The sequence below is a fragment of the Merops nubicus genome, unplaced genomic scaffold (assembly GCF_000691845.1).
Source record: "Merops nubicus isolate BGI_N331 unplaced genomic scaffold, ASM69184v1 scaffold12925, whole genome shotgun sequence".
NCBI classification, from domain to species: Eukaryota; Metazoa; Chordata; class Aves; order Coraciiformes; family Meropidae; genus Merops; species Merops nubicus.
In genome coordinates, this window is record NW_008610331.1 from 13,586 (window position 1) to 40,480 (window position 26,895).

Consider the following 26,895-nt stretch of genomic DNA (forward strand, 5'->3'; position numbering starts at 1 on the left):
AAAATGCCAGCTGCTTTATGCTTTCACACGTAGTGATGCAAACCATTGTTGTCTCTCTAATAAAACCCAAGCCATTGCTTGAAGGGGTTGCAAAAAGGCCCTTGTAGGTACGTGCACAGAGGTTTAGCACTTGGGTGTCTGGTTAGTGGGTGATGGAAACACTGTGTTGGCTGTAGATTTACTCCCCCTGTCTCTAAGGTCCCAGAGAGGATGGATGTGCCACTCAGAGTGCATCACTTTTCTTCCCTTTATTTCCTTTTTTGTTTTTTTTTCCTCCTGGCTGTTACAAAGCACAGCCTATGTGCCCGGGGCTGTGCTCAGACAAGGCTCTGTTTGTGAGGTCCCGCGCCTGCAAAATGCAAGTTTGTAAGTTTGTCCACATGGAAGAATGAGGCGGTTGATTCGTGCCCCCCGGGGGATCCCTGTCTGCCCCATCCTGCCGTGGGGGCTGGGAACTCCCCTGCCTCTGCTTTCCCCCACTCAGGGAGAAATAACATGGATGCTGCTGGTCCCCAGCAATCCCTTTGGCAGCAGCGTTCCGTCTCCTCCAGGCTGTGCAGCTCACAGTCACTGTGCCCTGCACTCTTCCTGGGACTTTGGGATTTGTTGCTCGTGGAGCCCTGAAGTGAGCTGTATGCAAAAATGAGTGATATGGGGTTTTTTTCCCCGTGTTCTTTTTTTTCCTAAGATCCAGAGAAGCTGTGGCAGAACCCAGCTGTGGCCTTCCAGTGCTTCAAGGGGCTTCTCAGAAAGCTGGGGACAGGCTTTTTAGTAGAGCCTGATGCAACAGGGCAAGGGGGGATGGTTTCAAACTGAAAGAGGGAGATTTAGACTAGACAGAAGGAAGGATTTTTTTTGCACTGAGGGTGGTGAGCCCCTGTCCCAGGCTGCCCAGAGGGGTGGTCGCTGCCCCATCCCTGGAACCATCCCAGGTGAGGTTGGACCAAGCTCTGAGCACCCTGCTCTAGCTGCAGATGTCCCTGCTCCCTGCAGGGGCATGGACCAGATGACCTTGAAAGGTCCTGTCCAACCCAAACCATTCTGTGATTCTGTGACTTTAGGAAAAAGGGAACTGTGGAATTACACTGAGCAGCTCCTTGCCTTGTGCTCAGTGCCACAGGTTTCAACCTACAGTTTAGGGTCCAACACTTGGAAAAGAGAAACAGATATAGGGAAAGTCTTTACACTGGTCCTTGTAGCATCTTCCTCCTGGGCTTGGCTTGGCTGATGGTGCTCTCAGCTTGTGGGGCCCATCTCAGTGCTAAGTGTCTGTGTGCTGAATTCTACAGTCTCTGTGTTGGTGGTTTTTGATGCAGTAAAACTGTTTTGACCGTTCTGGTGTTTGCCTGATGTATCACTTTGGCTGTCCTTGCTCATCTGAGCAGAGGAGCTCTCATCCATGCAGGCAATGGGATTGGTGGGCAAAACTGTACTAAATCTCTCAGCTCATAGTTGCTGGTACTTGCTAAAAACAAAACCTGAGGCTCCAAAGATTACATCTAGTTGACTTAGTCTAGTGCAACAACTTGGTGCATCCAGCTGTGGAGAGAAGGGGTGGATGTGAAAACAGGGAGCTTAATGTCTCAGACCCAAACTGTCCCTGTAGAATGTGTCTGCAGCTGCTGTTGAAGTCTTGTCCTGTGTCTACCACAGGGCTGATAATGGTGGGACTGAATCCATGAGGTTTTGACTTGGGCCTGTTCAAAACTGGAGAACTCCTTCTAGTATTTTCTGAAGCCTTGAAAACAAGACACTGTAGTTTTGAGGGGGATGCAGATGCCTGTGCCAGGGTGCAGGAGCAGCCCTTCATGGGGAGGCCAGAGCTTGTTTTTCCCCAAGTGTCTCAGGAATGGCTTTGTGAGATCTGCTAAAAACCCAACCAACCAAAAAAAAAAAACAAAAAACCACCCCAAGAAAGCTTCATGAATCAAGCAGGAAGCCAGTAAAAATTAGTAGTAACAAGCTCATTTCAATAGAAATGGGTTTGCTGCTCTGCTGGCTGCCAACCATTTATGAGACTGGCTGGGTGCCGGCGAGCAGGGTCCAGCACGCTGCATCCTTCCACCCTCCTGCTGCTGGAAATAATTTGTGACTTAAAAAAAATAAATAACGCTATTGTGGAGCTTGTTTTATGGTTGGGGCCTGAGTTGGGCAAGGGTGACAGCTCTAGCTGGCTCTGGAGTTTGCAAAACCTGGCTGGGGGCTTTCTCCTCCATCTCAGGTGGGTTTCTGCTGAGGTTCCACAGTGCAGGTGAGGACGGATGGGTGTTGGATCCACGTTCAGAGTCTGCTCACTGGATCCAGTGCCAGGGTAAGAGCTGGGTCTGGTGGCCGTGCAGATGCAGGAGTGCTGGATGCTCTTAGGTGCCATGTGTTGAGTAGCTCAACAGCACTTGGCAGAAGTCTTCCTCTAGGGCACTGGCATTGATGCCCCTGATGTCTGCTCATCTCCTGCAGGCCTTGTGAAGCAGTTCAGGCAGCCCTGAGGACACGGAGCCACAGGACTGCCCCAGTTCCGAGTCCCCATCACAGGGTGGGACCTCTGTGGCTCTTACTCCATCACTCAGTCTCTGTCCTCCTAGTTCAGCCAAAGCTGTCACTGTTCTGTGGTAGGAGGTCTGGTCCTCACAGGACAGGGTGATCCTGGGACCGCAAGAAGAGAGTCTCAAGCTATTTCATGTCCCTCGATCAGCTGATGTGCTTTGCTTCCCAAGCCCATGTCTCTGGTGGGGACATCCCAGACCCACCAAAACTCAAAGTTGTTTCCCACTGAGCAAGGTGGTGGCATGGTTGGAGAACCAGACCCCCCTCTTCTTTTAGCTGAGCTGATTTATGCTCATCTTTGAAAGATTTTTGGCTGTCTCCTGGAAAAAAGGGAGCAAACCAGTTTCTGGGATGCCATGTGATGCTTTGCTGAAGTCACTGGCGTGTGACTGGAAACTTCCAGCCCAGAGGGGAACAAGGAAATTCCTTCCCGAGTACAAAGTAAGGTAAAGATCCTATGTGCGTGGTGAGTTGCTTCTTCCCCCCATTGTTGAGCTATTTTAATGAAAGGGAAATGTCAGCAAAAGTATGTTTAAAAAAAAAAAAGTCACTCGTATGTACATCTTGCCCATCAGTTTTAGAACAGGAGTGCTCTGGGCAGCGTCCTCACTGCTTCAGCAAGAAATGAGAGTAGTTCTTCATTTCCAGGTAATTACGACCACATATTTGGAAATATCCGTGGTCTTTTCCACGTCCAGCTCTCAGTGTGGACCTTCAGAGCCAGATTGAATTCAGCTGCACTTGAAAGGGTCGGTCATTTGAGACTTCGAACATTAAAGATCTTTGCAAATTAGTTTTGCTCTTGCCATGCTGAACTTGTTTGTGTAAAAAACCTCAGTGGATTTGGTATGTGCCTGTCTTTGAAGGGCTTCTCTTCAAAGGCTGCTTGCACTTGGTATTTCATTCGCTGAGCTCGGCGGCTTCCCAGCCAAGCGTCGGCTCCTGGCTTGGGTAAAACGTGCAGGGAGGGAGAGCTGAGCGTTGCTGCTCCAGGCCACCACAGGAACTGGGTGACCAGGGCTCGTTCCTGATGGGAAACTAGTCCTGGAGCGCTCAGTCAGGGACTCACACGTGCTGGTGGACAGTCCCCCCAACCCGTCCTGCAGGGCACACGTCAGGACAGAATCGTAGCATTGAATTGGTTGGGAGAGACCTTTCAGATCATGAGGTCCAGCCATCTCCCAGCACTGCCAGGTCCCCACTGCCCCGTGTCCCTCACACCACATCTCCACGGCTTGGAAACCCCTCCAGGGGTGGGGACTCCACCACTGCCCTGGGCAGCCTGGCACAGCCCTGGGCAACACTCAAGGGGAAGAAATTTTTCCTCGGGTCCAAGCTCAACCTACGTGGGGCAGCTTGAAGCTGTTTCCTCCTGTCATATCGCTTGTTCCTAGGGAGAAGTGACCAATCTCCACCTGACTCCAGCCTCTTTTCAGATAGTTGTAGAGAGCAAGAAGGTGAAAATGATACTGCAAAGTTTCCTCATTTTTGGCTTGAAGTCTGTTTTTTCCAAAAGTAATTTAATCTTGAAAGCAACAGCGTGAGAACCTGTCTAACTCTGTGATGTTCTGTGTATTTGGAGCAGGTCTGTCACTAGACAAGTTTTGTCCCCAGTGGGTCAGGAAGCCCTTTCCCATCCAGCCTGACGTCTGCATGCACATCCCAAAGTGCTCAAAATTTTAATTGTTCATTTCAAAATGCATCAGCAGCAACAAAACAGCAACAACAGCAAAGGTGCTGGTGAAAGGGTTGTCAGAGTCTGGGGAGTTGCATTCAGAGCCCACCACAGAAGAGCTGAAGGTTGATGGGAGTGGAGAGTGTGTGATGTCTTTGGGCTGCCTTGTCTTGCCCCTGGGAAGGGCCTGAGCTGACTGGATGTGTGTGCTATGATCAGTCAGGGTTTAAATGAGGACAAGCTGCCCAACACCAGAACATTTCTGAGAGCTGGAGGATAATCCCAGATCAGCCACGGCTCGAATCACTGCCACTCCATCGCTGCCTTGCAGGAAGCATTTGTTCCTCTCCAGCCCCCTTTTTTTTCTCATTCTCATTGAGATTTCTACACAATATTATTTCAATCCTGAAATAATAGCTTCGGAGCATTGCCTGGGTGCCCACAAGGGATCAGGATGCTCTGGGATGTGCTGCGCGGCTTCCCGGCTCGCTGCCCTGGCTCAGCCACCTCCAGCCACTGCAGCACAGGCTTGCTTTGATGAGAGCTTTGTCAGGACAAGGCACTTATTTGTTTCTCAGGCTCTTCTGCTGGTCAGGCTGGCTCGGAGCAGATCCCTGTGTTGGAGCATTTGTGGTGGGAAACATCTGCTGGGATTTCGAGCCGTGTTTTCCACCCTGTTCAAACACCCAGGAGGGGCTTAGGCATTGAGAGGATGCTTCCAATGCAGGCAAGCGAGTTGAGGGTTTAAGAGCAAACAAAACTGGTTAAAGCATTAAAAATACACCTCTGTGCTTCACCAAGTACCAGAATGCCTGCTCACATCCATCCTTCCTTGTCCCAGAGCGGTGCAGGCAGCACAGGCTGGTGAACTGGGTGTGTAGCTAAAACATACATCAGGATGAACGTCTTGGCTTGGGCTCCTCACCTAGGCTGGGATCTCTGCTGGCTTGGGTCGAACCCTGTGAGTGGCAAAGGGAGCCACAAACAGGAGTGGTGGGGGTTCATGGCCCCCGTGGAGAGAAAGAGCCTTTCTCCAGCGCCTGGGTGAGTGCCTCCACCTGAAGGAAACAGCATGGGCAGATCTTGGAGCTTTTATTACTTACTTCTCCTTTAAGTTTGCATTTAATGCTTGTGTCATGTGAAGAAGCTGAAATGTGATGTAAGGCAGCAGAAATGGTTTTCCAAAGTGCTGTATCTTTATCTTGTCTTAACTGGAGGTCCAGGGATGGGACTGGAGCTCCTCGAAGCGCTGCTCCGGGGATGCAGGGTCATCTGTGACTGGAGACTCTTGTGGTCTCCAAACTGAGTTGAATCAGTGCTACAAAGGCATCAGTGAGTGCTAAATGCAGATGCATTCCCAGGCTTGGAAATATCGGGTCACCCTGATACCTTGAATTAATTCCATCTGGTGCGATGAAGCGAAGTGTGATGCAGGGAGCAGTTCTCAACATTTCAGGGCTTCAGAAACAAGATTTTTCTGGCTAGCTGAAACTTTGCAGCTCTCTGCAAAAAGAGTTATGAGAAAACACTTCCTGGGCTGCCTCCGTGCCCCTCAGAGTGCTCTGGCCATCGCTCCCTTCCCAAGGTACCATCCAGCCCATGGCGTTCCTGCAGCAACAGGGGAAAAACCAAGGCTGGGATTTTGGAAATCAGTCGACTCGAGTACTCCCAGAGCGGTGCCTCTCTGTTTTGAGTAAGGTTGTGGGTGTTTATTTGAGGGAAGAGCAGCTCAGCCAAACATCCTGCTTTTAGACTCGACTGTGCAGCAGTCGGAAAGATGCCTGCAGCTATATTTGTGTGCAGCCACCGACTGCTGCCGTTGTGAATGCTCGTCTCCGGGCACGGGTGGGGTTTGCAGAGAGGGGTTGGGAATGGGCTCCTGTCTTTTTGGGGGGTTCTGCTGCACTAAACGCTGTGTTTGCCTCCTCTTTGTGCTGGAGAAGTGCTGGCTGTTGCAGCACACGCCCATGGGGGTGTCCAGCATCGGGCGGGGAGCTGGGTGTCTCACAGAGCTCTGAAAATCCCACCCCTTCCCAAAGGAGGAGGGTGTTGGAGCCCTGGGTTTTGAGGCAAAATAAAAGGCAGTGGGAACTGCCAAGTTTTGAGGGGGAGATCTTGGTTTTGGGTCAAAACCGCTGTGTTTTTTTTCCCCTTGTTTCAATCCCAAATTCAGCCCTGCCAGAAAGTTGGCTCGGGTCCTCCAGCAGAATTAGGAATGCGTTTGTGTTTCAGGGTTTGTAAGGAAACCTGAGACCAGGTGAGTTTGGCCGAGGCCAAGCTCTCACTGGGGGAGGCACGTGGGGCTGTGCCACCACTCACCCCATCCTCTACCATGTCTCTGCTGCAGAGTGGAGCAAGGATGTGCCTAAGGGACTTGCTGTTGTAGATGTCTGAGCAACAGGGCTGAAAAAGACTCAGTGCTCTGCCTTTTTCTTTGCACACGAGGGGAAACCCTTTTTCTGCTGAGGCAGAGACCCTTTCATGGCTGGGTTGGGCCATCACAGGGACCTTCAAGCCACAAGAGAAATTGGTAGCAGCTCCGATTTTAAAAAACTGGTTCTGTGATAGGGGCTGTGTGAATATATGTAGTAACATCACCATCTCCTGCACACCACAGCACCACACTTCTTCAGCCCCTGGTTCTCCCAAAAACTCCATTTAATCTTGTATCAGCTTCTTTGATTTCTGAAAAGCCTGGAGCACATGGTTTGTAGCTGTAAAAGACTGTAGGGAGATCCCATTTACCTTCTTCAAGGCGTGGGGGAGTGCTTTGTTCTTGGCAACAATGGAAAATAGTGAAGATGCCCTTTAGTTACTGAGTTGTAGCTAAGTGTCACCAATTACACATCAATTTTGTGTCTGCAGGTAGAAGGATACACTAATGTATTTATATTCAGTCTGTTTCCAGCTTGATTTCACATCCAGGGTCACAAGTAGGGTGCTACATTACCCATCAGATTTGAATTGTCTTAGTGAGATGTTGCTGTTCTGTGTAATCAAAGAGCTAATAATTTTTTTTGGCCATTTTGATGTTGTCTGGGTAGCAGTCCTCAATCTTAGAGTAATACAGATGTTCATGTCTGAGCTGTTCTTCTAGATACTTAACTGCAGTCAACAGGGAGAAAATAGAATCATAGACTGTCTGGGCTGGAAGGGACCTCCAAAGGTCATCTAGTCCAACCCTCCCACCACAAGCAGAGACATCTCCAACTAGATCAAGCTACTAGCCACTTGGCTACTAAAATAGCCACTTGGGAAAAAGTTTGTCTCCTTTGTAAGGGAGAAGTCTAAAAGTCAGATGAATTGTGCCTTAAAAGTGCTTCTCTCCCATCATTTGCTGCTGGGGAATGCAGCTCCAAAGGTCTGGGCTTGCTCGCATGGACCCAGGATACCATGGTTTATCCTCACGTCAGCCAAGCCAGCAGAGAAGATTTGGGGGGTTGTGAGGCATGTGAAAGCAAAAGAAAATCTATTTTTAAAAGAGGGAAAGGTACCATGCTGGCCACTGAGACGAGCAGCAAAGTCCTCCACGACTTCAACCAGCGCTGGGCTATCTCCATTGTTGAATAGCGGTCGGGAGCATGATGTCATGGGCAGAAAATAGCTCCTCTTGTTATCAGAGTAAAAGTTTAATTTCTTGTAATCTTTTCCTGGGCTGCTGCCCCTTCCAGCCTTCCCCGCGGGAACCTGGGAGCAGCTCTCCAGCACCTTCCTGATTGTTTTTCCAGCTCCATTCCACAACAGCGCGTTTGTTTGGTTTTGCAAATCGGTCCCGAGCAGTGTCAATAGCTGGAGATACACAGAAAAGGGAACGGGCTTTAGTTGGGTTTTAGGGCCTTCTGAGTGAATAGTGCCAAAATAAATACGGAGTTTTATACTGCGACACGTTAACTAAACAGCCCTGGGAACTCGTGGGGAGAGGTGCAGGGGAGTACAGCTGGGGTGGAGCCACCAGGGTACCCTGAGCATCGAGCGAGAGCTGAGATTCATGAAGAGTAATGTCCCCTTGGATCTGGGCTGGTTTTTTCCTTTAATGATGGATTTACAAAGAAGTAAGAACGTAAAGGCTGGTAACATCACACTGGCTGTCTTAGCCCAGTCACCTTCTGTCTTTGGAAACCACATGGTGTTTATCAAGCTCCATCTTAAATTCAGATTTCCATTCCTCTCCTACATGTTCTGTGATAAAAACCCTTCCAGTGTTTCCACTCTTGAGCTGAGCTCATGCCAAGTTCATTCTAGCTCTCCCCATAGTTACTCGTTGCTTTATGCTTTGTATCATTGGCTGGTGGAGGGCAGGTTAGATCTTTTTTGCATTGCAGATCTGGCTTGAGCATTGTGTTTCCTGATGGCATGAGTTGACCTCCTCAACAAATTCAAGGAGTTTAGATGTGCACCTCAATGAATGAGACATCCCAGGTCTGCTGGTCTGAGCCTGGCTCCCCAGTCACTATAAAGCCTCCCCAGCACCTTACATCATGGTGGCAGCAGGGCACTGGATTCTTTGCCATTACTGCTGTGTATGAGCATTAACACAACCTTGGTGAGACACTAGCGCTGGGAAGCAAGGGATGGCCAAAATATCCATGGCTGGACCCTTCACTGGATGCCATTGGATCAGTGGTGCAACTGGGGTGGTAGAGTCGTCAACCCTGGAGGTGTTCAAAAAATGAGTAGATGTGGCACTTGAGGCTATGGTCTGGTGGTTAGGGGAATGTTGGGATGAACGTTGGATTTGATAATCCTCGAGGTCCTTTCCAACCATGGTGATTCTATGATCAAAGGAAGGAGTTGCGCGCGGATTTTAAGCTTGCTGGAGCTGTTTCATGGTGCTGATGGCAGAGCTGAACTCCGTGTTGGGATGAGTAAGGGTGACTTCATCACTGACAGCAGACTGGAACGGCCCAAGCGTTTCTAAAAAAGACAATTTGAACGCCCAGGCCAATTTCTACTCTGACTTACAGCTGTCTAAATACAACCACAGTGAAGTCAGTCAAGTTACTTTGAATCTCTGGTCAATATTTAGAGCAGAACCTGGCTGTCCCCATGTGCAGCGTGGAAGAATTTATTTTTAAGAAAAAAGAGGAAAATATGATGGTGGTTGGAGACTAAATGGGGGTTGGAGAATAAGCGTCAGGCTACCCTGCTCATTGTGGATTTTTAGTGCTCTGCAAGAACTTTCCCTCCAGAAAACAGGTTGCCTCAAATAGCCGTGGTCCCTTGCTGAGGGCAGTGGGTTATGACAATAAATAAAAGTGAACAGTGCTTCTAGAAATGCAAGGAATGTGAAAATGTTTAAATGATTTAGTACGAGCAAACTTTATTTAAACATTTAATTGAAGAGCAAGCTTTCATCTTTAAGGCATCGGTGTTTGAACTCCCGTCCAAGTTTTTTCTGGACTTTTTATGCCCTTCATCATATACAACAAAAAGCTGTGCTTTGCAAAGTGTATAAACTTCCAGTCCCCCATTTCCATTTGTTGTTCTCCTTGCCCTCAAACACACCTAAACTATAGTCAAGAAGCCATTCTGGGGGAAAAAAAACCTGCTAAACGTGTCATTTCCTGCGTGAGATAAGAAGATCTGCATTTGTTTGAAGCTTTCAAGCTGGGAAACACCGTGTCCAAGCAAATCTCATCAAGCTGCACGGCTTTCCATATGGAAACCACCCTGAATGCAGACTTGTCAGTCAACACATCTATTTTTTTTTTTAATGGAAGGGTATATTCTCCCCTGAGAAGTGCATCTCTCCAAACTGCACCCACCAGAGTGGCTGATGCTGGTGAGGGATGCAGAAAACTCATCAGGCTTTGCTCCAAACCGGCTACACAGCATTTGAAAAAAATATTCAATTCTTGAAGTGGATGCTTTTTAGTGGATGATTTGGGGCTTAGATAATTTTTTGCCTGTATGACATTAAACCTGGTGCTGTGTTTCAAAGAAAAGAACCCCAGGATCCACGATACCAACCCCTACACAATAACTGTAAAGAGATTTTTTTTAAACCCAGTGACACTGGAGTTAAGCTCATTGCAATAACTGGCTGCTGCACATAACCACGCTCTGTTTTGGGGGTGAATGAAGGGGGATCAGCTTAGTAATTATTTCTGTAAGATCGTGACCTCAGGGCCCCTTGAGTGCAGCATTAGCATTGGAAATGTCCCTGTTTGTGTTCTTAAAAGGGCCGAAGCGTGCGCTGCCCGGCCGCCTGCCGTGCTCGGCTGGGGAGATTTAGACTTCCTAAGTACATTGTAAAAATTTTATAAAGTAGCTTAAATATTTACACAATAAGCATTTAAGGAAACAGTTATGTCTCTAAAGGAGCTGCCGAGCCTTTAGGTCCATCAGACCATGGACGTGGGGGTGGTTTTTTAACTGTCTGACCTCCAGGAATTTCTTTTTTTTCACCTCAGTGTTTTTAAGCAGGCAAACAAATGGAAACTCATACACAGGAACCTATAAATAATGTTAATGGCCTGGCTTGTGTCCTCAAAAGCCAGGAAATTTAGGAACATGATGGCAAGCTGGCCCCTTGCTCTCTGAAGGTTGGAAGGCATAGCTGGGAGGAGATGGTGGGAAGGACAGCAGAGGTCCTGGGGGGTGACACGTGTCCCCCCAAACAGGGAGGCACCACGGCCACCAGGCACCTTGCTGGAGGTGCAGCAATCGCCCATGCAGGATCTCAGCATGCAGGGTTTGGTTTGTGACTTGCAGCCTTGGGGGCTCCTGCTGTGACATTTGGGGGTTCAGGAGGTGCTGATGTCGTGGCCTGATGTCTGATGTCTGAGATGGAAGTGGTTGTCTCAACAGTGGTTTTTCAGGGAGGTGCAGACATCTCCAGCACCTTCACCCTTCTGATGACTCTGGTTATCCAGTCCTGAACCCTAGAGCATCCCCCTCGCTGCCAGGTTCTGAGGTGACTGGTTGGATGTGTTAAAGGAAGATGTGAGGTTCTCACCAGAGGTCCTTTGTTTGGTCTGTTTTGTGGAGAGTGGCCCAGACCTCCCTGGGGCAGCTGTTCCCTTTTATTGAGAGCCAGCATGGGTTAGGTGCCCCTTTGAGTGGCAATAGAATCATTTAGGTTGGAAAAGACCTTTAAGGTCATCGAGTCCAGCTGTTGAGTCAGCACTGCCAGGTCCCCACTGCCCCATGTCCCTCAGCACCACATCTCCACGGCTTGGAAACCCCTCCAGGGGTGGGGACTCCACCACTGCCCTGGGCAGCCTGGCACAGCCCTGGGCAACCCTCCAGGGGAACAAATTTTTCCTCAGGTCCAAGCTCAACCTCCCCTGGGGCAGCTTGAGGCTATTTCCTCTTGTCCTGTCCCTTGTTCCCTGGGAGCAGAGCCCGACCCCCCCCGGCTCCAGGCTCCTGTCAGGAGCTGTGCAGAGCCAGAAGGTCTCCCCTGAGCCTCCTTTGCTCCAGGCTCAGCACCCCCAGCTCCTTCAGCTGCTCCTCCCCACACTTGGGCTCTAGACCCTTCCCCAGCTTTGTTGCCCCTCTCTGGCCACGCTCCAGCCCCTAAAGGTCCCAAAACTGACCCCAGGATTCGAGGTGTGACCTCCCCAGTGCCCAGAGTCCAGGGGGACGATCAGACCTCGCTGAGTGGGGAGCAGGGGGGTGGGTGGCTGTCTGCTCTGCACCCCACTGGCACCCACCACCCCTTCCTTGTGTTTCCTGAGATGCACGGGAGGGGTGGGGTGGTGGAGGGTGGTTTGTTATGTTTTTTTTTTTCCTCCTGCTTGCACGGCAGACGGATGTTTAGATCAGAAAGGAAACGGGATCGCTGTTTTCTCGGCTCCTCATGAAGCAAACAGCCCTGCAAAATAACTCCGGTCTCCTAAGTGCCAGGAAAAATAGCAAAGCTCCAAAACGTTGTAAACAAATAATTGGTCTTTTTTGTTAAAGGTCTCCTCTTCAGCTCTGCCTTTGCATACTGAACGGTTGCTTTTAGGTTTTGTTTGGAGGTTTTGCAATTATTTTCAGAGCAAACAGTTTTCAGCGTGCGCCAGACGAGAGACTTTCCTGATCCCAGAGCTCTGCTTCCAGGTGATTTCCCCTCAGCAGAGAAGCTTTTTGGGTGGGAAATGGTAATCACGGCAATTCTGGAGCTAATATTTGGAGCCCAAGTGCCCAGTGCTGGGTGTTTCCCTGGAGGACGGGGCTGCCCAGGGTGTCAGGAGCCCAGCCGGCCGGGCAGCGTCGGTGCCCGCTCCCCACAGGAAAGGCTCCTGCAGAGGCTCTTGGCCGGCGCTGTGGGAAGAGCCCGGCGTCCCCACGCGGCCCAGCCCAGCCTGCCTGACTCACCCCGGGCAGGAAAGGAGCTCGGCAGGTTTGGGAAACTGGCTGGAAGGGCAGGTGATGCCCTGCCCGCTCCCTGCCCACCCCGGGCGATGCCACAGGTGCCCACACCTCCGGGCTGAGGTCAGCCCCGAAGCTCTGGGCGTGATGTTGCACCATGAGTTTGTGCACGTGGTGCCACGACCACCCTAAAACAGAGATCCCAAAGGCAACCTCAGAAGCAGCTCCCTGCGGGTGAGCACCACTGCCCTGCTCAGGGGCAGGACACACGGCCTGTCCTTCAGGGGCTCCTTGAAGATACCTAAGTGAGGAGCCCAGCTGCTGCCACCCAGGCTCCTGGGCACCCGTGCAGGACCATGCAGCCCGTGCTGGAAGGGTAAGGTGCCACCAGGCCGTCCCCAGGCACCAGCCCCTGGCTGCCTCCTGGTCTTGCACAGGGGAGCAGAATGTGTCCAAAATGTAGGAAGTGATGAAGTGTCATGCAGGCTGAGCTGTTTGTCAGACCTGCAGCTTTCGGCTGCGTGGCCTCCAGGAGAAGGGCTTGGAACCGCGGGCTGCAGACCCACAGGGATGTACCCGAGTCCTCTTTGCTCCAGGGGCTCCACAGACATCGTCACCCATCACTCCCCACCACCACGCAGGCATCCGGGGGCTGGAAAATCCTGGATGATGCAGGTTGGGTGGGTTTGATACAGGGGGTGCGTGTCCCACTCCTCCTCCTTGGGGAGGAGCTCATTAGCCTGATGACTGCAGGCACCGTGATGTGCTGAGGTGGGAACAGGGGGAACAGGTACTTTTTTTTAAACTTTCTTTTCTTTTTTCCTTTGGAAACAGCCTCTCACAGCCTCACTGTCACAGTTAAAATAAGGTTTACATTACGGGGCTGGCTGTGGCTTTTTCCCTTTCTTTCAGAATTTTTGCCAACTTGCAATTTACTTAATGAAATCCTGCTATTTCGTTTAACTGGGATATTTTTTGCAGATGTTGATTTAACCCAGCTTTATAAAATATGTGAACTGTGCAGTTTCTTTCCTATTTTTAACAATTTAAGGATCCTAGTGCAGGAACTTGACAGAGTTTCTAGCGTCGATGGCATCGGTTTGTTTGTACCATGCAGATGCCAGGATTGAAAGATGAGGCTTCCACATCATCCACATCAGAAAGAGCCAGAAATGTTGCAATCGTGAGCAAAAGTTGTCCAAAGTGGGAACTGTGTTGCTCGTTGGAGCTCTGTGAATGTAGCCCTGCAAAAATAACCCACCCTGATTTTAAACTCAGCTATTCTTCAGGTTTTGTGCAGGGAGGTTCTTTGCATCCATGTGGATATTTTATGCCTATGGTATATATAGAATGGAGGAGAAAAAATGGGTCTGGTTTAGGCTGCTGACAGGCTGCCTTTTTAATGTCTAATACCAGGCGTATCTCCCCCCAGTGTGCTTTACTTTATCTTTTAAAATCGATTTCCTTTGAGGGGAGGGGAATGCTTTGGCATTTCTCTCTCAGTCAGTCGAGGGGTTGCAGTCTTGAACTCGTTAGCCATAACGAAGCGTTCACATGCTCCCTTAATCTCCCTGTCCTTGATTTTCAAAGAGCCCGACCTGCTCTCCTTCCCATTTGCCTCTCCATGGGAAGGTCGTTTGCTCTGGTACTTAATTTGCAGAGTTTATAACTGCAGCCTGTGCCTTCCCCCCCTGAAACGTGTCGTGGAGGAGTTGCAGCCACCAACCCTGCACAAGCTGGTCCTGAAAAGGTTATTTTTAACTTTAAATTTCAGCTGCCCTCCAAAGAGAGCGTGTCCAGGAAAGGTCTGAGGGTTTTTAATCTGAGTGAAGACCCTCCCTGAGCTCTGCTCATGCACTCACAAATTATTTTTGGTGGGTTGTATTGAAGGGGTGTTACTGGAAATCAGGAGACCCAGAGCTAATGCTGGCTACGTCTCTGCCATGCATCCCTGGCTGTGTCTGTGCTATATGTAAAATGCATAATTATCACTTGTAACTCATTAATCCTTTTCTTTTTGAAGATATGAAGCAAAGCTGGAATATTGAGGTGTCTGGGATTTGTATTAGTGCAGCAGCACAGGCTGTGTCCCATGGAGTTCTGTGTATATTTTGGTATTTCTCTTTTTTTTTTTTTTTAAAAAAAAAAAAAAAAAAACCAGAAACTGTGGTTTTTAGAAATGAAAACAAGTCCTTCTTGGCCAGGGAGGGTAATTAGCATGAGTCACCTCCACCCTCCACGGGCAAATACAGGGTTAGGAATTTTGTCATCCGGGAGATGACCGTGAAGGTGCTTTTGGGGACTTTGAGAGGCCACTCGCCGGGCTGCAGGGATGCTTGTGAACGTTGTCATATTTCGTGGTCCATCCCCCATCCCCTGCTTAACCATGGCACAAATTTTCTTCTTCTTCATCTGCACTTTAATAAATTTACAGCACTGTGCCAGGGAGCATAAGAAAGGTGAGGTATGTTTAGTTCTTCTGGGTGATGTTATCCCAGCCCAGAAGAACTGTGTGCACTGTGCTGTGTTTCCTCCTCTGGCTTGCTGATTTGTGGATTTTCCAGAAGAAGGGCCAGGAGACCCCTCCCAGTGCACCCACCGTGGCACACAGACAGCAGGAGGGTTATCATCCTCCATCTCCACGGTGGTGGAGGTCCTCCTGCAAAGCATCCTCACTGCTTCAACGATGGACACGAGGGACCAACGACGCTGCTTAAATCCTGAGATGCTTAAGTCATTGTTTAGTCTTTGCTTCAAGTGGGAGTAAGAGCCCGTGGATGCCGGCCACGAGCAGTTGTCAGTGGAGTGAGCTGCCTGCTTGGAGTAAGGGCTGGAGTAGACCCAGAAAATGTTTACCCATAAATAGATGAACTAGCTATTGGGCAATGTGGCGGGTGGGGGTGCGTGCACACATCCTTCTGCACGTTCCTCCCATGCAGACGTGCGTGTGTGAGCAGGGCCAGGGCACCTCCCAGGCTTCCTTCAGCACCAGGACCTGAGACCTGCCTCTGCCTCACGGGCCACCTTCCACGGGGCTCTTCCCGTGCTCGCTCACGCCGTGGATGAGCTCCCTCCCTGTTGCCTTTTCTCCTCCCGACAGACACGAGCCCAAAGACCTCCCTGTGCAGGTTTATCCTTCCAGCGTGACCAATCTGGCTTTGCACACCAAGATTGTTTCTTGCAGAGGCCATGCTGGCACCCAAAATCCTTTAATTCCCTGTAAAACTTGGGCAAATCCGCCACGAGCGAGGACTCGAGGCAGCCACGGTGGCATGACACGTGGTGGTAGCCATGGAGCTGTGGCTCCTCGTCAGGGAGAGCTTTATCAGGAGAAGGATCTTGGGCTTTGGCCAGCAAGAACAAAGCCTGAATTTCTGTTTCACTCTCAGCCCCAGTCTGCTTCCCATATATGTGAGGGCACTGATACCATGCTGGAAAAAAGCACCTTTTTTAAGGATGTTGGAGAGAGTTGTCAGGCAAGGAGAGGTGTCAGCCAGAGCTCTTCTTGGGGACAGAGGATGAGGTGGGATGGGGGGACCACAAGCAGGTCTGGGTGCCAGCAGCACTTTGGATTGAAAGCCCAAGATTTTTGTTCTCCTAGAGGTCCCAGGATGGTGTCTTGGGGCTGCCCAGGGCCGGGTTCTGCACCCAGCCATCCAGGGAGGAGTGAAGCAGCTCATTCCCAACCTATATGGAGAAAAAAAAGATGGGCTCCTAATCATGGTCCCTGAGGAGCTTCTTTTCCAGGTCGGTGATAGTTTCCTAAAGCTTTCACAAGTCCTTGATAGTTGCAGTGCTGTTGGCACCGAGCCGACAGACATCTGTCTCCAGCGCCTCGATCTTCTCCCGAGGATGCCGCTTGTGGCTACGTGGCGTCCTCGCTTCAGAGAAATCTGGGTGGCCTTGGCTTTCTTCAGCCCCCTCGCTGCTTCTCCCCTCGCCTGCCTCCCCTCCCAAACCCCGTGGCTTGTTCCCAGGCCTGAATCCGACTGAGGTGCGGTAGCGGGGCGAGGTGGCCTCGGGCTGGAGCACAACTGCAGGTTCTCAGAGCGGCAGGTGGTGACGTTTGGGTTGGTATTGCTTTGGTTTTCCTCCCAGGGAAGCATCTCTGCTCATTTCTGGTTTGTAAAAGTAAAAGAGTGTGGCTGCAGTCGCAGTCTGCTCCGTTTCCCGTGCAAGCTCCAGTGCCCAAAGTTTCCAGCTTTGCTGGTGTTTTAGAGAGTGGGTTTTGCGTGACCAGCTTGGGACACCTGAAAGAGGCCTGGTGTAGGGGAACCACTGAGCTTTGGCCTTCTGGAAATGGCAGATTTTGGTTGTCACCATCAAGAACTGAGCTGTAATTTGGGGCTGAGGCTGTGCTGGGGAGCGGTGTGAGCACCTTGGCTGGGTGGGCTTTGCAGGTCAGCTGCCTTTCTTCAGAGGGGCTCAGTGCCCTCAGATTATCTAACCAACAGTGGAAAAAAAGGCCTTCTTTGGTTTTTAACCTGCTGGTTTTCTCCAGAGGAGGTGTCTGGTCAGGCATCCTGTGCTGGGTTAGTGGTTCTGCTGCTGCTGGGGATGCTCCAGGGCTCCTGGCAAGCATGGCAGTGAGGAGCAGGGGGGCTTGAACATCCTCGGGGCATCTCAGCAGCCACTTCAGCGACGTTCTCACCAACTCAACATCTGGCTTCCCAGAACAGCTCTGCCACCTCAGTGCCTCCCCCACCCCAGCAGAAACCCCTTCATCTCCTGCTGATGTGAACCAGGCAGGGCTTTGATTCGTTGCAGCCCGAGCCTCTGGACCATCACCCTCCAGTGGGGTGATTCCAGGCTGAGCTGGGAGCCCAGTCCAGCGCCCAACGTGCTGTGCCCGAGAGGCGTGATGGAGGTGGAAAGTGGTGTTATTCCTGTTCCTCTTCAGAGGGACCTACTAATTAATTGCTGCTTTTAAACCGCTTTGAAGCACTCAGCCGAAACTTCTCTAGGAGTGAAAACTGTTATTATTTATTTATACCCTCTTCCAGAGGCTCTCCTCCACCGCGGGGTGCTCCGAATTGCTGCAGCTCCAGTCCTTGAGCAGATTATTTCCCTCCCCGAGGGCACCAGTCGGGATATCTAAGAGCTCCTAAAATTGCTCCACAAAGCCAAAACGGGTCTGAAAGGCAGCAGGGAGCTCAGGAGGTCCCCCCGAATTTGGCCAGCCCAAGTTCTGCCACCAGCCCAGCCCCGGGGGGATGCGGGTGGCGTAGCCAGGGCTGCAGTGGCCCCCAGGGGGGTGAAAAGTGAAGGCTGGTGGGAGGCAGGACTGGCAGCCTTGGACTGGCTGAAAGGGAAACCTGCCATCCAGTGATTTATGGGGTGATTTCTCCTGGATTCCCAGCGTTTTTCAGGCTCTGGGAAAAAAAAAAAAAAAAGGATTGTGGACACGGTTGTTTGGAGGAGCTGAAAACATGCGAGTTCTCAACCTAAACATGAAAAAAAAGGGATTTTTTTTTTCCCCATTTTTTGGTTGCAGTATCCCCCACCCTCACAGTCCTGCACTCAGGAATGAGCCTTGCCTGGCCAGCAGCAGGAGTCTCGGCCAAATTGGGGTGGATGCCAGGCCTGGTGCTTTCAGAATGGGCAGCCAGGGTAGGCGGTTACGTTTTGGGCTCCTTTTGAAGGTGTGTTTACGTTGTTGTGTTAATTTTTACATGCCAGGTGTAAAGCTGGTACATGCACAGGCCAGGAACTTGGAAGAGGTGAACGTCCCTGGGAGAGCAGTGAGCAAGGGAAGCAGAGATTATATGGAGACAGTTTTGACTCAAAAAGATAAAATCACCAAAATCTCTGAAAACATTGGCCTAACACATAAAAATGTCAGTGAAAAATACCTGAGTTGGGCTTTTCCAGTTTTTTTTTTTACTTTCTATAACTTTTCCCCCTTGGCTGAAAAGACCTTTGTAAACCATGCAGGGGAGCTGGAAAAAAAAGAACCTGCTAAAATACCTTCAAATCCTGTTTTAGACTGAGTATTTCATGGCCAGAGAAGGTAGTTTAGAAACAAACTCTTTGAGTTTAGATTGAAAATAAGCTAACTGATGGTGACTTAGAAATTTCCGGGCAGAACTAAACATGGCATGTGTTTTTCTTTGAAGGATATAAAAAAAAATTAGCATGAGCTGATGATTTTGCAGAGTGGTTTCTTTTATGCAGAGAAAATTGTTTTCATCCTAATTCTTGGCATTGGCTCCTGTCCTGTGTTGCTTTTGTTTCTTGGGCTGCCATGGAAATGTCCCCCACTCCCCCCCAGACTTCTCCACACGCTTCTTCCACTGGCTCTGTTGCCCATCAGACCATTTTTTGAACTAATTTAATTAATTAACCCAGTGCAAGTGTTCTTCTGAGTTAATAATCTGCCAGGTTAACAAATTAGATGGGCTCAAGGAGGAGGCTGGGGAGCACCAGAGCTCTGCTCCAAGGTAAAGGCTGGAGGAAGACAAAGAGGGAAGACAAAGATGCCTCCTCTGTGGTGGGTATGGTGGCAGCAAGGCCTTTTTTTTTTTTGTCCTGGTGTTGGGTTTTGCTGGATGAGTGAGCTGAACTGGTCTCCATGGCTGCATGACAGCCACATCCAACGGGAGAAACATCCCAGGAGCTGTGCTGGGCTTGGAGGAGTTGGGACCCCACCACCACAGCGGTGACACCAGATCAATTGTAATATGAAATCAATTGCAAGATCAGATCATACTCTTTATTTTCTGATTGATATATGAGCTGGGATTAGTCTTTAAGTCTCTCTCAGCAGAGCAAAACAGAAGTCTGGGAGAGTTTGATGCTCTGCAGCATGGTCTAGACTGCTGTCCCTGCAGCTGGCCTTGGTCACCAGCTCCAGAGCTGGTGACAGCTTTCCAGGGCCCCGTGAACCAGGGAGCAACTCTGTCTTGTTGAAAGTTGAGACATTAAAGGATCCTCAGTTGATTCAAGGTCTTAAGGAAGAGGTGCAGGGAAAAGCCTCAGGCTGTGCAGCCTCCTGCTTGCACCCAACTGGCATCTCCTTGCAGGAGCCCGTTGTCCTGCTGTAACACAGCTTCTTCACTGGAGAAACCAGGTAGTTAGGAAAGGGGACTAAACTATCCTTGTCCTCATCAAAACTTTCCCTGGCTGACAGCATGGAGAACCTCCTGCTACCTCTGCTCTTCTGGTGTCCCCAGAGTCACTGCAGGCTCCAGCTCAGATCCTGCCCAGCCTCCTGCATTCATCTTCAGGTGGGCTTGGGGTCTTGCCTTCAATCCTACATGGTGGAGCTGACACTGGATGGTCCCACAGGCTGACCAAGCTGGTGGGGGCCAGGCTCACCAACAGCCACATCTCCTCCAGGGGTGGGAGGTGCCTTCAGAGCCCCACCCCACCACTCCCAGTGAGGATGGGCAGGCCGATGGTGGCCGGTTTGTGTCCCTGTGTCCCCAGAGGACAGTGCTCAGCATCTCAGGGTCTGGTGCCGTGGTGCTGGCTGTGGGGTGGGGGCTCTGGGGGGCTGCAGAGATGCATTCCAGCTGAACCTTGTAAGGCAGAGGTATTTTAAGTATATTGGCTTAACGGAAATGGTTGTGAGCTTTGCTGGGGCAGATTGACAATTAGGTTTTATTTTTTTTCTTTAGGGCCATAAAAATTCCATTTCTGCTGTGGAAAGTTTTAACCCCTTCCTTACCCTGGAGCTTGTTTCCAAGGGTATTAACGGGGGATTATTTTAACCAATGACTCCCCAGTGGACTGTTAAAAAGATTTTTGGGAAATGTGTGTGTTCTTTGTGCCAGGCTTTTTACCTGGACCTTGTTCACAGTGACCTGTGCATGGCTATAACCATCCTGCTTCCATGCTCCTGCCTGGTGGGTGGTATAAGCATGTATTTGTGATGTGGCAAAAAGGAGAAAAAAAAAACTGAGCATGTATCTAACAAAATCTAAAGTGGAATAAAACTGAATGGAAAGATGTTGGCTGTTGAGAAAGGACATAACAGAGCTCCATGGCCAGAGGAGTGTTAGGCTGCCCTGTGATGCAGGAGTGCAGGAGGGTGGGACATGAAAATAGGGTGTGGGGACACTTTTGAATGTTGTCTTTCATCTCTTGAGGTGCCCAGATATCCCTTTGAGCCAGTCCCCTTCACCTTTGGAGAGTGCAGTGGTTTATTGTTTTTTCAATGGGGCTGGAAGGCCATGGGCATGTTTTGGGGTTAGATGGGGAAGGAGGGGCTGGCATCACCCATTCCTTGGGAAAACGACATGATGCCCTTGTGACTGTTCCTCGGGAGTCCGTGCAAAAAGGGGAATGTTCCTAAAAGCACTGCAGCAAACTTCCCTTCTCACCCATGTTCCCTTAAGCAGCAAGATCTTCCTACCAGCCATGTTTTGGGGGGGCCATTTGACCTGCTGAGAAGAGGTTTGGTGGCTTCAGGAGAGCTGAAGCATAAATCAGAGGTAGCCTGTGGGTTTTGTGATCTGCCCGTGTTTTCCATCCTGCTTTTAAGTGCAACAGCAAACCATGGGACTGTGCAGCATTTTGGTTTGGTTTGTTTTGGAAAAAAGCATCTTTCTTTTCTCTTTCAATGCACTGCTTTGAACTTCACTGGCACAAAACGCTGTCAAATCACAAATAATCTAAACCCTCAAGTTATTTTCTTTACCTCCACGCTCTGCAGGGTGCAAAAGCAGCAGTGCTGCTAACGCCGTGAGGATTTGCAGTATTTGCTCTTTGCATTTATTCCCTTACCCAGATTCCTTGTGCCTGAGCCGTGCAAGACTCTTTTCCCATTAAGTTCTGGTTTTGATTCTCCAACTTGCTGTCTGTCTTGGTTGGTTTTTTAATCTTAAATGTTTGAGTTTCCTCTCGGATGTGTCTGCTGCGAGGCATCACTGCAGTGGAGGCGACAGCGACTTGGAGGAAGGAGTAAACAAGAGGCAGTTTCAGCCCGTCCATTTGATCAATAAAGGTGGCTTTGATGGAAGAGATAGCCCTGACGCCAGCCTAAATGTAGCTGTTACAAGTTGTAGCTGCCTACAATGGTTGTAGTTAAAAATGCCTGCTATACCATCGAGGGAGGCACTGCAGGACTCAAATATTTTTCTTTCTTCCAAAAGAAAGCTAACAAGCCTGCTTCTGTTCCAACAGAAAAGGAGGGGGGGGAAAAGTGGATTTTCTGGTCTGTGCATAAAGGGCATCGTGGAAAAAAAAAAAAAAAAAAGGAGGCAAAACTAGAATATTTGTTTAAAAGGCAGAGGAGATGGTTTTGTGCCGGCCGCCCCTGCTCGCTGCCGAGTGGTAGTGGCTAATAGCTGGAGGCAAAGCTAATACTTGGCAGGGGATAAGACACAGCCCAGGCCCCCTCGTGCTGGGGGCTTGCTGAAGCTCTTGCTTTATGTCAGGGCTGCCAGATGAGTTCATCTTTGCAGGATTTGGTTGGGCACCCTGGGAGATCCAAGGCAGCAGAGGAACCCAGCGTGGCCCGGGGAGCGAGGCAGGCGCGAGGGCTGCCCTGGATGGGGCTGGGGAGGAGAAAATGGACTCACCGTCTGCCAAGAGCTGTTCAGAGGAAGAGCCTTGTCGGATGAGCCTTTTAGCTGTCTCCTTTCAGGGTGTTTTATTTGCCTGCAGGCCATGGGCAGGGTGCTTTTGCAGCTGGTGCATGGCTCTTAAAGCCTCTCGTCACCCTGGGCCAGGAAAAGTGAGGTGGGAAGGAAACTTCCGTCTGCTTGATGTGCAGCTACCTAAACCTCGTGTCCTCACCCCTGTGAAGGGGCACAGGACATCTCCAGGGTGCTTGGAGCTGGCACTGCTGGGCAGGAGCTGTGACGAGGTGACAGAGATGGGAGGCATGTTGGCAGGGAGGATTTCAACCCACTGAGATGTGGATGGATGGATGGATGGATGGACTGAAGCTCATGCCATGAATTACGTGGAAGGGGTTTTAATAAGGCTGTTTCAGATGCATGAAAGCAAGAGGTGCAAAAAAAACTTCCCCTGCTTTCAATGTGTGTAGATTGATGATCTTGCTGAAATCCTTGCCAGTGCCTTGAAAGCAGAGATGAGAGCGGGGATGGTGGCACCTACAGCAAAGTGTTCTTGCAAACCAGCCACTGGTTTCCTCCCACTTTGCTCTCCCCCACTAAGGATGTTAATTTGCAACAAAGCATGGGAAACCTATTTAAATGTCACCCTGATGAATCCATCTGGTGGAGAAACTTCCGTTTTGAAGTCGTCCCCTTCGTAGGCTGGAAGGGAAATTCAGGGGCTGAGTGGTAGCCTCTGAAAAATGTAATAACAAACCCAACTTACCTAATGGGCATGCAGGGCTTTGTGGAGGTGGGGAGGTTAAACAGATGCAGAGCTCAGTAATTGCTACCAGCCTCCCGGCCCAGGAGATGAAAAGCTCTGAGCTTTAGTCTGGAGCCCCCCCAGCATCACTCGAGTGGGACAACAGCAGAATTTGGCATTTGAGAAGAGGTTTGGAAAGGCACTGGAGGCATCTCAACTGAGTGATGTCCCAGGGGGAAGATGACTCTGGTTACTGGATGCTGTGGAAGATGAAACTCAGTTGCTCGGTCCCTGATCTTTCTGCTGCTGTGTCATTTATGAACTTCATCTTGGTTCACCTCTCAAAGTCTGGAACTGTTTGCCATAGTGCATTTTAAAGAGCAAAATGCACTGATCATCTGCATGGTGGTAGACCAAGGGACATTGTCAGAGAAGGTCAAAAGAGTCTTGTCTGTGCCAAGCTATTGATTTCACAGGTTTGTACAGATAGCTAAGGATGGTCTTGGTCCAGTAACATCCACTTAGGTAAGGCTGTTTGGGTCAGATTTGTGTTAATGCCATAAAACTTAATTAATATGATTTTTGCAGCTGCTGCAGAAATACTGCGAAGAGGTTCTGAACATTCTTATCACCAATTTCATCAACGTTTCTCTTCTTGGTGGAGATCTGGGTGCATCCTACTGGGACTAGACAGCTTCAGGGGGGTGGTTTCTAACCTGGAGTTACACTTAAATACTCTCTTTCTTCCCTAAAACTTAATGTGTGCATGGGTGATGCTTCTGAAGGCATCATGAGACACCTCAGGAAGAGTCAAGTCCAGTCACCAGTATTTAGTGATACACTTGAGTACCACATATCCATCATGCACTTGCTGATGAGCTCATTACACTTTGGAGTAGGTTGGATTGTTGGTTTAATGCCTGGCAGTCCAGACACAGGGGGTCATTTGAGATGGCAAAGGAAATACAGTTACTGGCCAAAGAGTGAGAATGGGAGAAGCCCTTTGGGTTTGCTGTATGTTGTTGTTACCAGAATGTAGGATCCTACTACAGAGTGGCTCTGAGCTTACTACAGAGTGACTCTGAGTGGTTTTCACTGAGGATGGCTCAGAAATGTGGACACACAAAGACCCGAGGGTGCCATGGGACATGGTGGGGTGTCTCACCCCGCTGCTGGTGGACAGGACGTGGTTCTCAGGGGACCACGGGTGCCTCACCCAGCTCTGGGATGCTACTATTGCTCTGACCAAGGGTCTTCACCCACTTCTCTGCTGTGCAGAGCCACTGATTGAGTTTAGGAGGTACATCTCAACCGGTTGTGTCCAGCAGGGCTTTTCCCATGCCTTCAGGAGGCCCAGGACACCACCTGCAGTACGAGGGAGCACAGAGGCGTTGGCTCACTCCTCCACAGAGGACTGCCACAAATGCAGGGAAATGGTGTTTCTTCTCCCTGTGGGGTTGAAGTGTCTGATTGCTGCAGGGTTCCCTTCTCAGATCTGGATAAACATCAATCAAAAAAGGAGCTGTTGGCAGCTCTGCTGGGTCCTGAAGCTCATTTCTGGAGAAGAAGGGACCAATCGGGCCTTTTTGGGGTGGTTTAGACCTGCGACGGGTGTCGGGGCAAGACGATGAGCGTGGCCCATGGCAAGAGGCATCCTGCCTGCCCCAAACCCCCCTCCCCCATCTTAAATGGGTATAGTTACAACTCCAGTTAAACTCTAACAAAGCCGCTTCATTCCAAGATGGTTAATGGGGAGGAGAGCCCGTTCCCCTCCGGGGTAATTTGAGCCTGAAGAGAAAGGGGGCTGAGAAGAAATCCGGTGTGTCAATGGGGGCTCTGGGGCAGACTAATGGCATCAGCCCGCGCGCCGGCTAATGGGAGGCGATGGGACGAAGGCCCAGGGGTCAGCAGGCCGCGGGCACCGGGCCGCCTGTCAGGGAGCTTAATGCCCAGCACCACCCGGGGCTGGCTGGAGGCAGAGCTCCTCCCTTGGAATCCCATGGCTGCCCTTGCAGCTGGCGTGGTAGGAGCGGGGCGATGGCCACCAAGAGGTTAATTCGCCTTCGTCGCGGCTCCTCCAGCTCCCAGAGTTCCCATCCTCCTTCTAGAGGCAGTCCTAAGTGAGACGTTTCTGGCAGTCAGCGTCCCTCCTGTCTGCCTGCAGTGTCATTCCTAGAAAGAGGAGAGGTTTCCCGTCGGTCTGGAGAGAGTTCCAGTGGCTCTGTAGGAGGACATGGGTGGTTCCTAGCAGCTACTCCCCCGTGGTATGAAATGCCTCCTCAGATTTCATGTTCCCCGTGGGAACACGGGCATCGCTGGCAGAGGATATCACACAGCAGAGGTGACTGTCAGGTCACTCATCCAAGCACATCCCAACACGAGCTGGACCTTGAAAATGGGGCTACATCACCCCAGCCGTGCTGGGGGAGCCTGGGGACCCGCCAAGCTCAGAGGTGCTGGCTCTCAGTGGTACAGATGCACATGTCTTGAGTACAGAGGGTCCCAGCTGCTGGACACGGGATTGAACATGAAATTAGGCATTGAGCTCCATGGGAGCTGGTGGGGGTGGCCTGGTGGGTCCCCAGCCTTTGCTTGAGCCTTCTTTTTCGGTGGTATTTGACCTAACTGGAGACAAGCTTTGGGTTGAGCTCAAGACTTGGTTTGACAATGGGCTTTGCATCTGAGACAGGCTTTGAATTGGAGATGAGTTTGGAGCTGGAGATGGGCTTTGGGTTCTTTCAGCTGGAAACAGGCTTGGGGTTAAGCACAAACTTTGGAGGGACTGTTCACAAGTGTTTGTAGTGACAGGACAAGGGGTAATGGGTTTAAGCTAGAAAAAGGCAGATTTAGGTTAGACATTAGGAAAAAGTTCTTCAGTATGAGGATGATAGACCACTGGAATAGGTTGCCCAGAGAGATGGTGGAGGCCCCATCCCTGGGGACATTCAAGATCAGGCTGGATGAAGCTCTGAGTAGCTTGAGCTAGTTGGAGATGTCCCTGCTTATGGCAGGGGGATTGGACTAGATGACCTTTGGAGGTCCCATCCAGCCGAGACGTTCTGTGATTCTATGGGCTTTGGGTTCTTTCAGTTGGAAAAAGGCTTGGGGATGAGCGCAAACTTGGGTTGGAGTTGGGCTTTAGGTACTTTGAGCTGGAAACAGGCTTGGGGATGAGCGCAAACGGGTTGGAGTTGGGCTTTGGGTACTTTGAGCTGGAAACCTGCTTGGGGCTGAGCACAAACTTGGGTTGGAGTTGGGCTTTAGGTACTTTGAGCTGGAAACAGGCTTGGGGCTGAGCACAAACTTGGGTTGAAGGTGGGCTTTGGGTTCTTTCATTTGGAAACACGCTTGGGGTTGAGCACAAGCTTTGGGTTGGAGACGGGCTTCGGGTTGGGGATGGGCTTTGGGTCGAACACCAAATTTGTGAGCGAAGCCGACGGGTGGGAAGAGCCTTTTGCTCACCCTCCATAGCTGTCTTTTCCCGGGCGGTCCCAGCAACCCCTGACTCTTCCCTGCTTCCCCCCCAGACGCCAGCACGTCGCCCGACGCCGTGAAGAGGAGCCATTGGTGCAACGTGGCCTACTGGGAGCACCGGACGCGCGTGGGCCGCCTCTACGCAGTGTACGAACAGTCTGTCAGTATCTTCTACGACCTACCTCAAGGAAACGGCTTCTGCCTGGGACAGCTGAACCTGGAGAACAGGAGCGAGACTGTGAGAAGGACTCGAAGTAAAATCGGCTACGGGATTTTACTCAGCAAAGAGCCGGACGGCGTGTGGGCCTACAACCGCAGCGAGCACCCCATCTTCGTCAACTCCCCGACACTGGACATCCCCCACTGCAGGACCCTCATCGTGCGCAAGGTGATGCCGGGCTACTCCATCAAGGTGTTTGACTACGAGAAGTCCTGCCTCCTGCAGCACGCCGCCGACCCGGAGTCCACGGAGGGGCCCTACGACCCCAACAGCGTGAGGATCAGCTTCGCCAAGGGCTGGGGGCCCTGTTACTCCAGACAGTTCATCACCTCGTGTCCTTGTTGGCTGGAGATTTTGCTCAGTAACAATCGATAACGGTCAGCCTCTGACAAAAGGGTAAAAGCAAAGAAAA

General features: G+C 50.6%; 1 protein-coding gene across 1 annotated transcript in view; it reads left to right on the top strand.

Moving 5' to 3' along the window:
• SMAD6 (SMAD family member 6) overlaps window positions 1-26,858 on the top strand; it is a gene marked incomplete at its 5' end in the record, with an annotated part of 38,811 nt that extends 11,953 nt beyond the window's left edge. Inside the window, one exon of the mRNA XM_008940882.1 lies at window positions 26,317-26,858. Within this exon, the coding sequence (XP_008939130.1) occupies window positions 26,317-26,858 (542 nt within the window). The remainder of the gene's footprint in view (window positions 1-26,316) is intronic.
• Window positions 26,859-26,895: the final 37 nt, after the last annotated feature.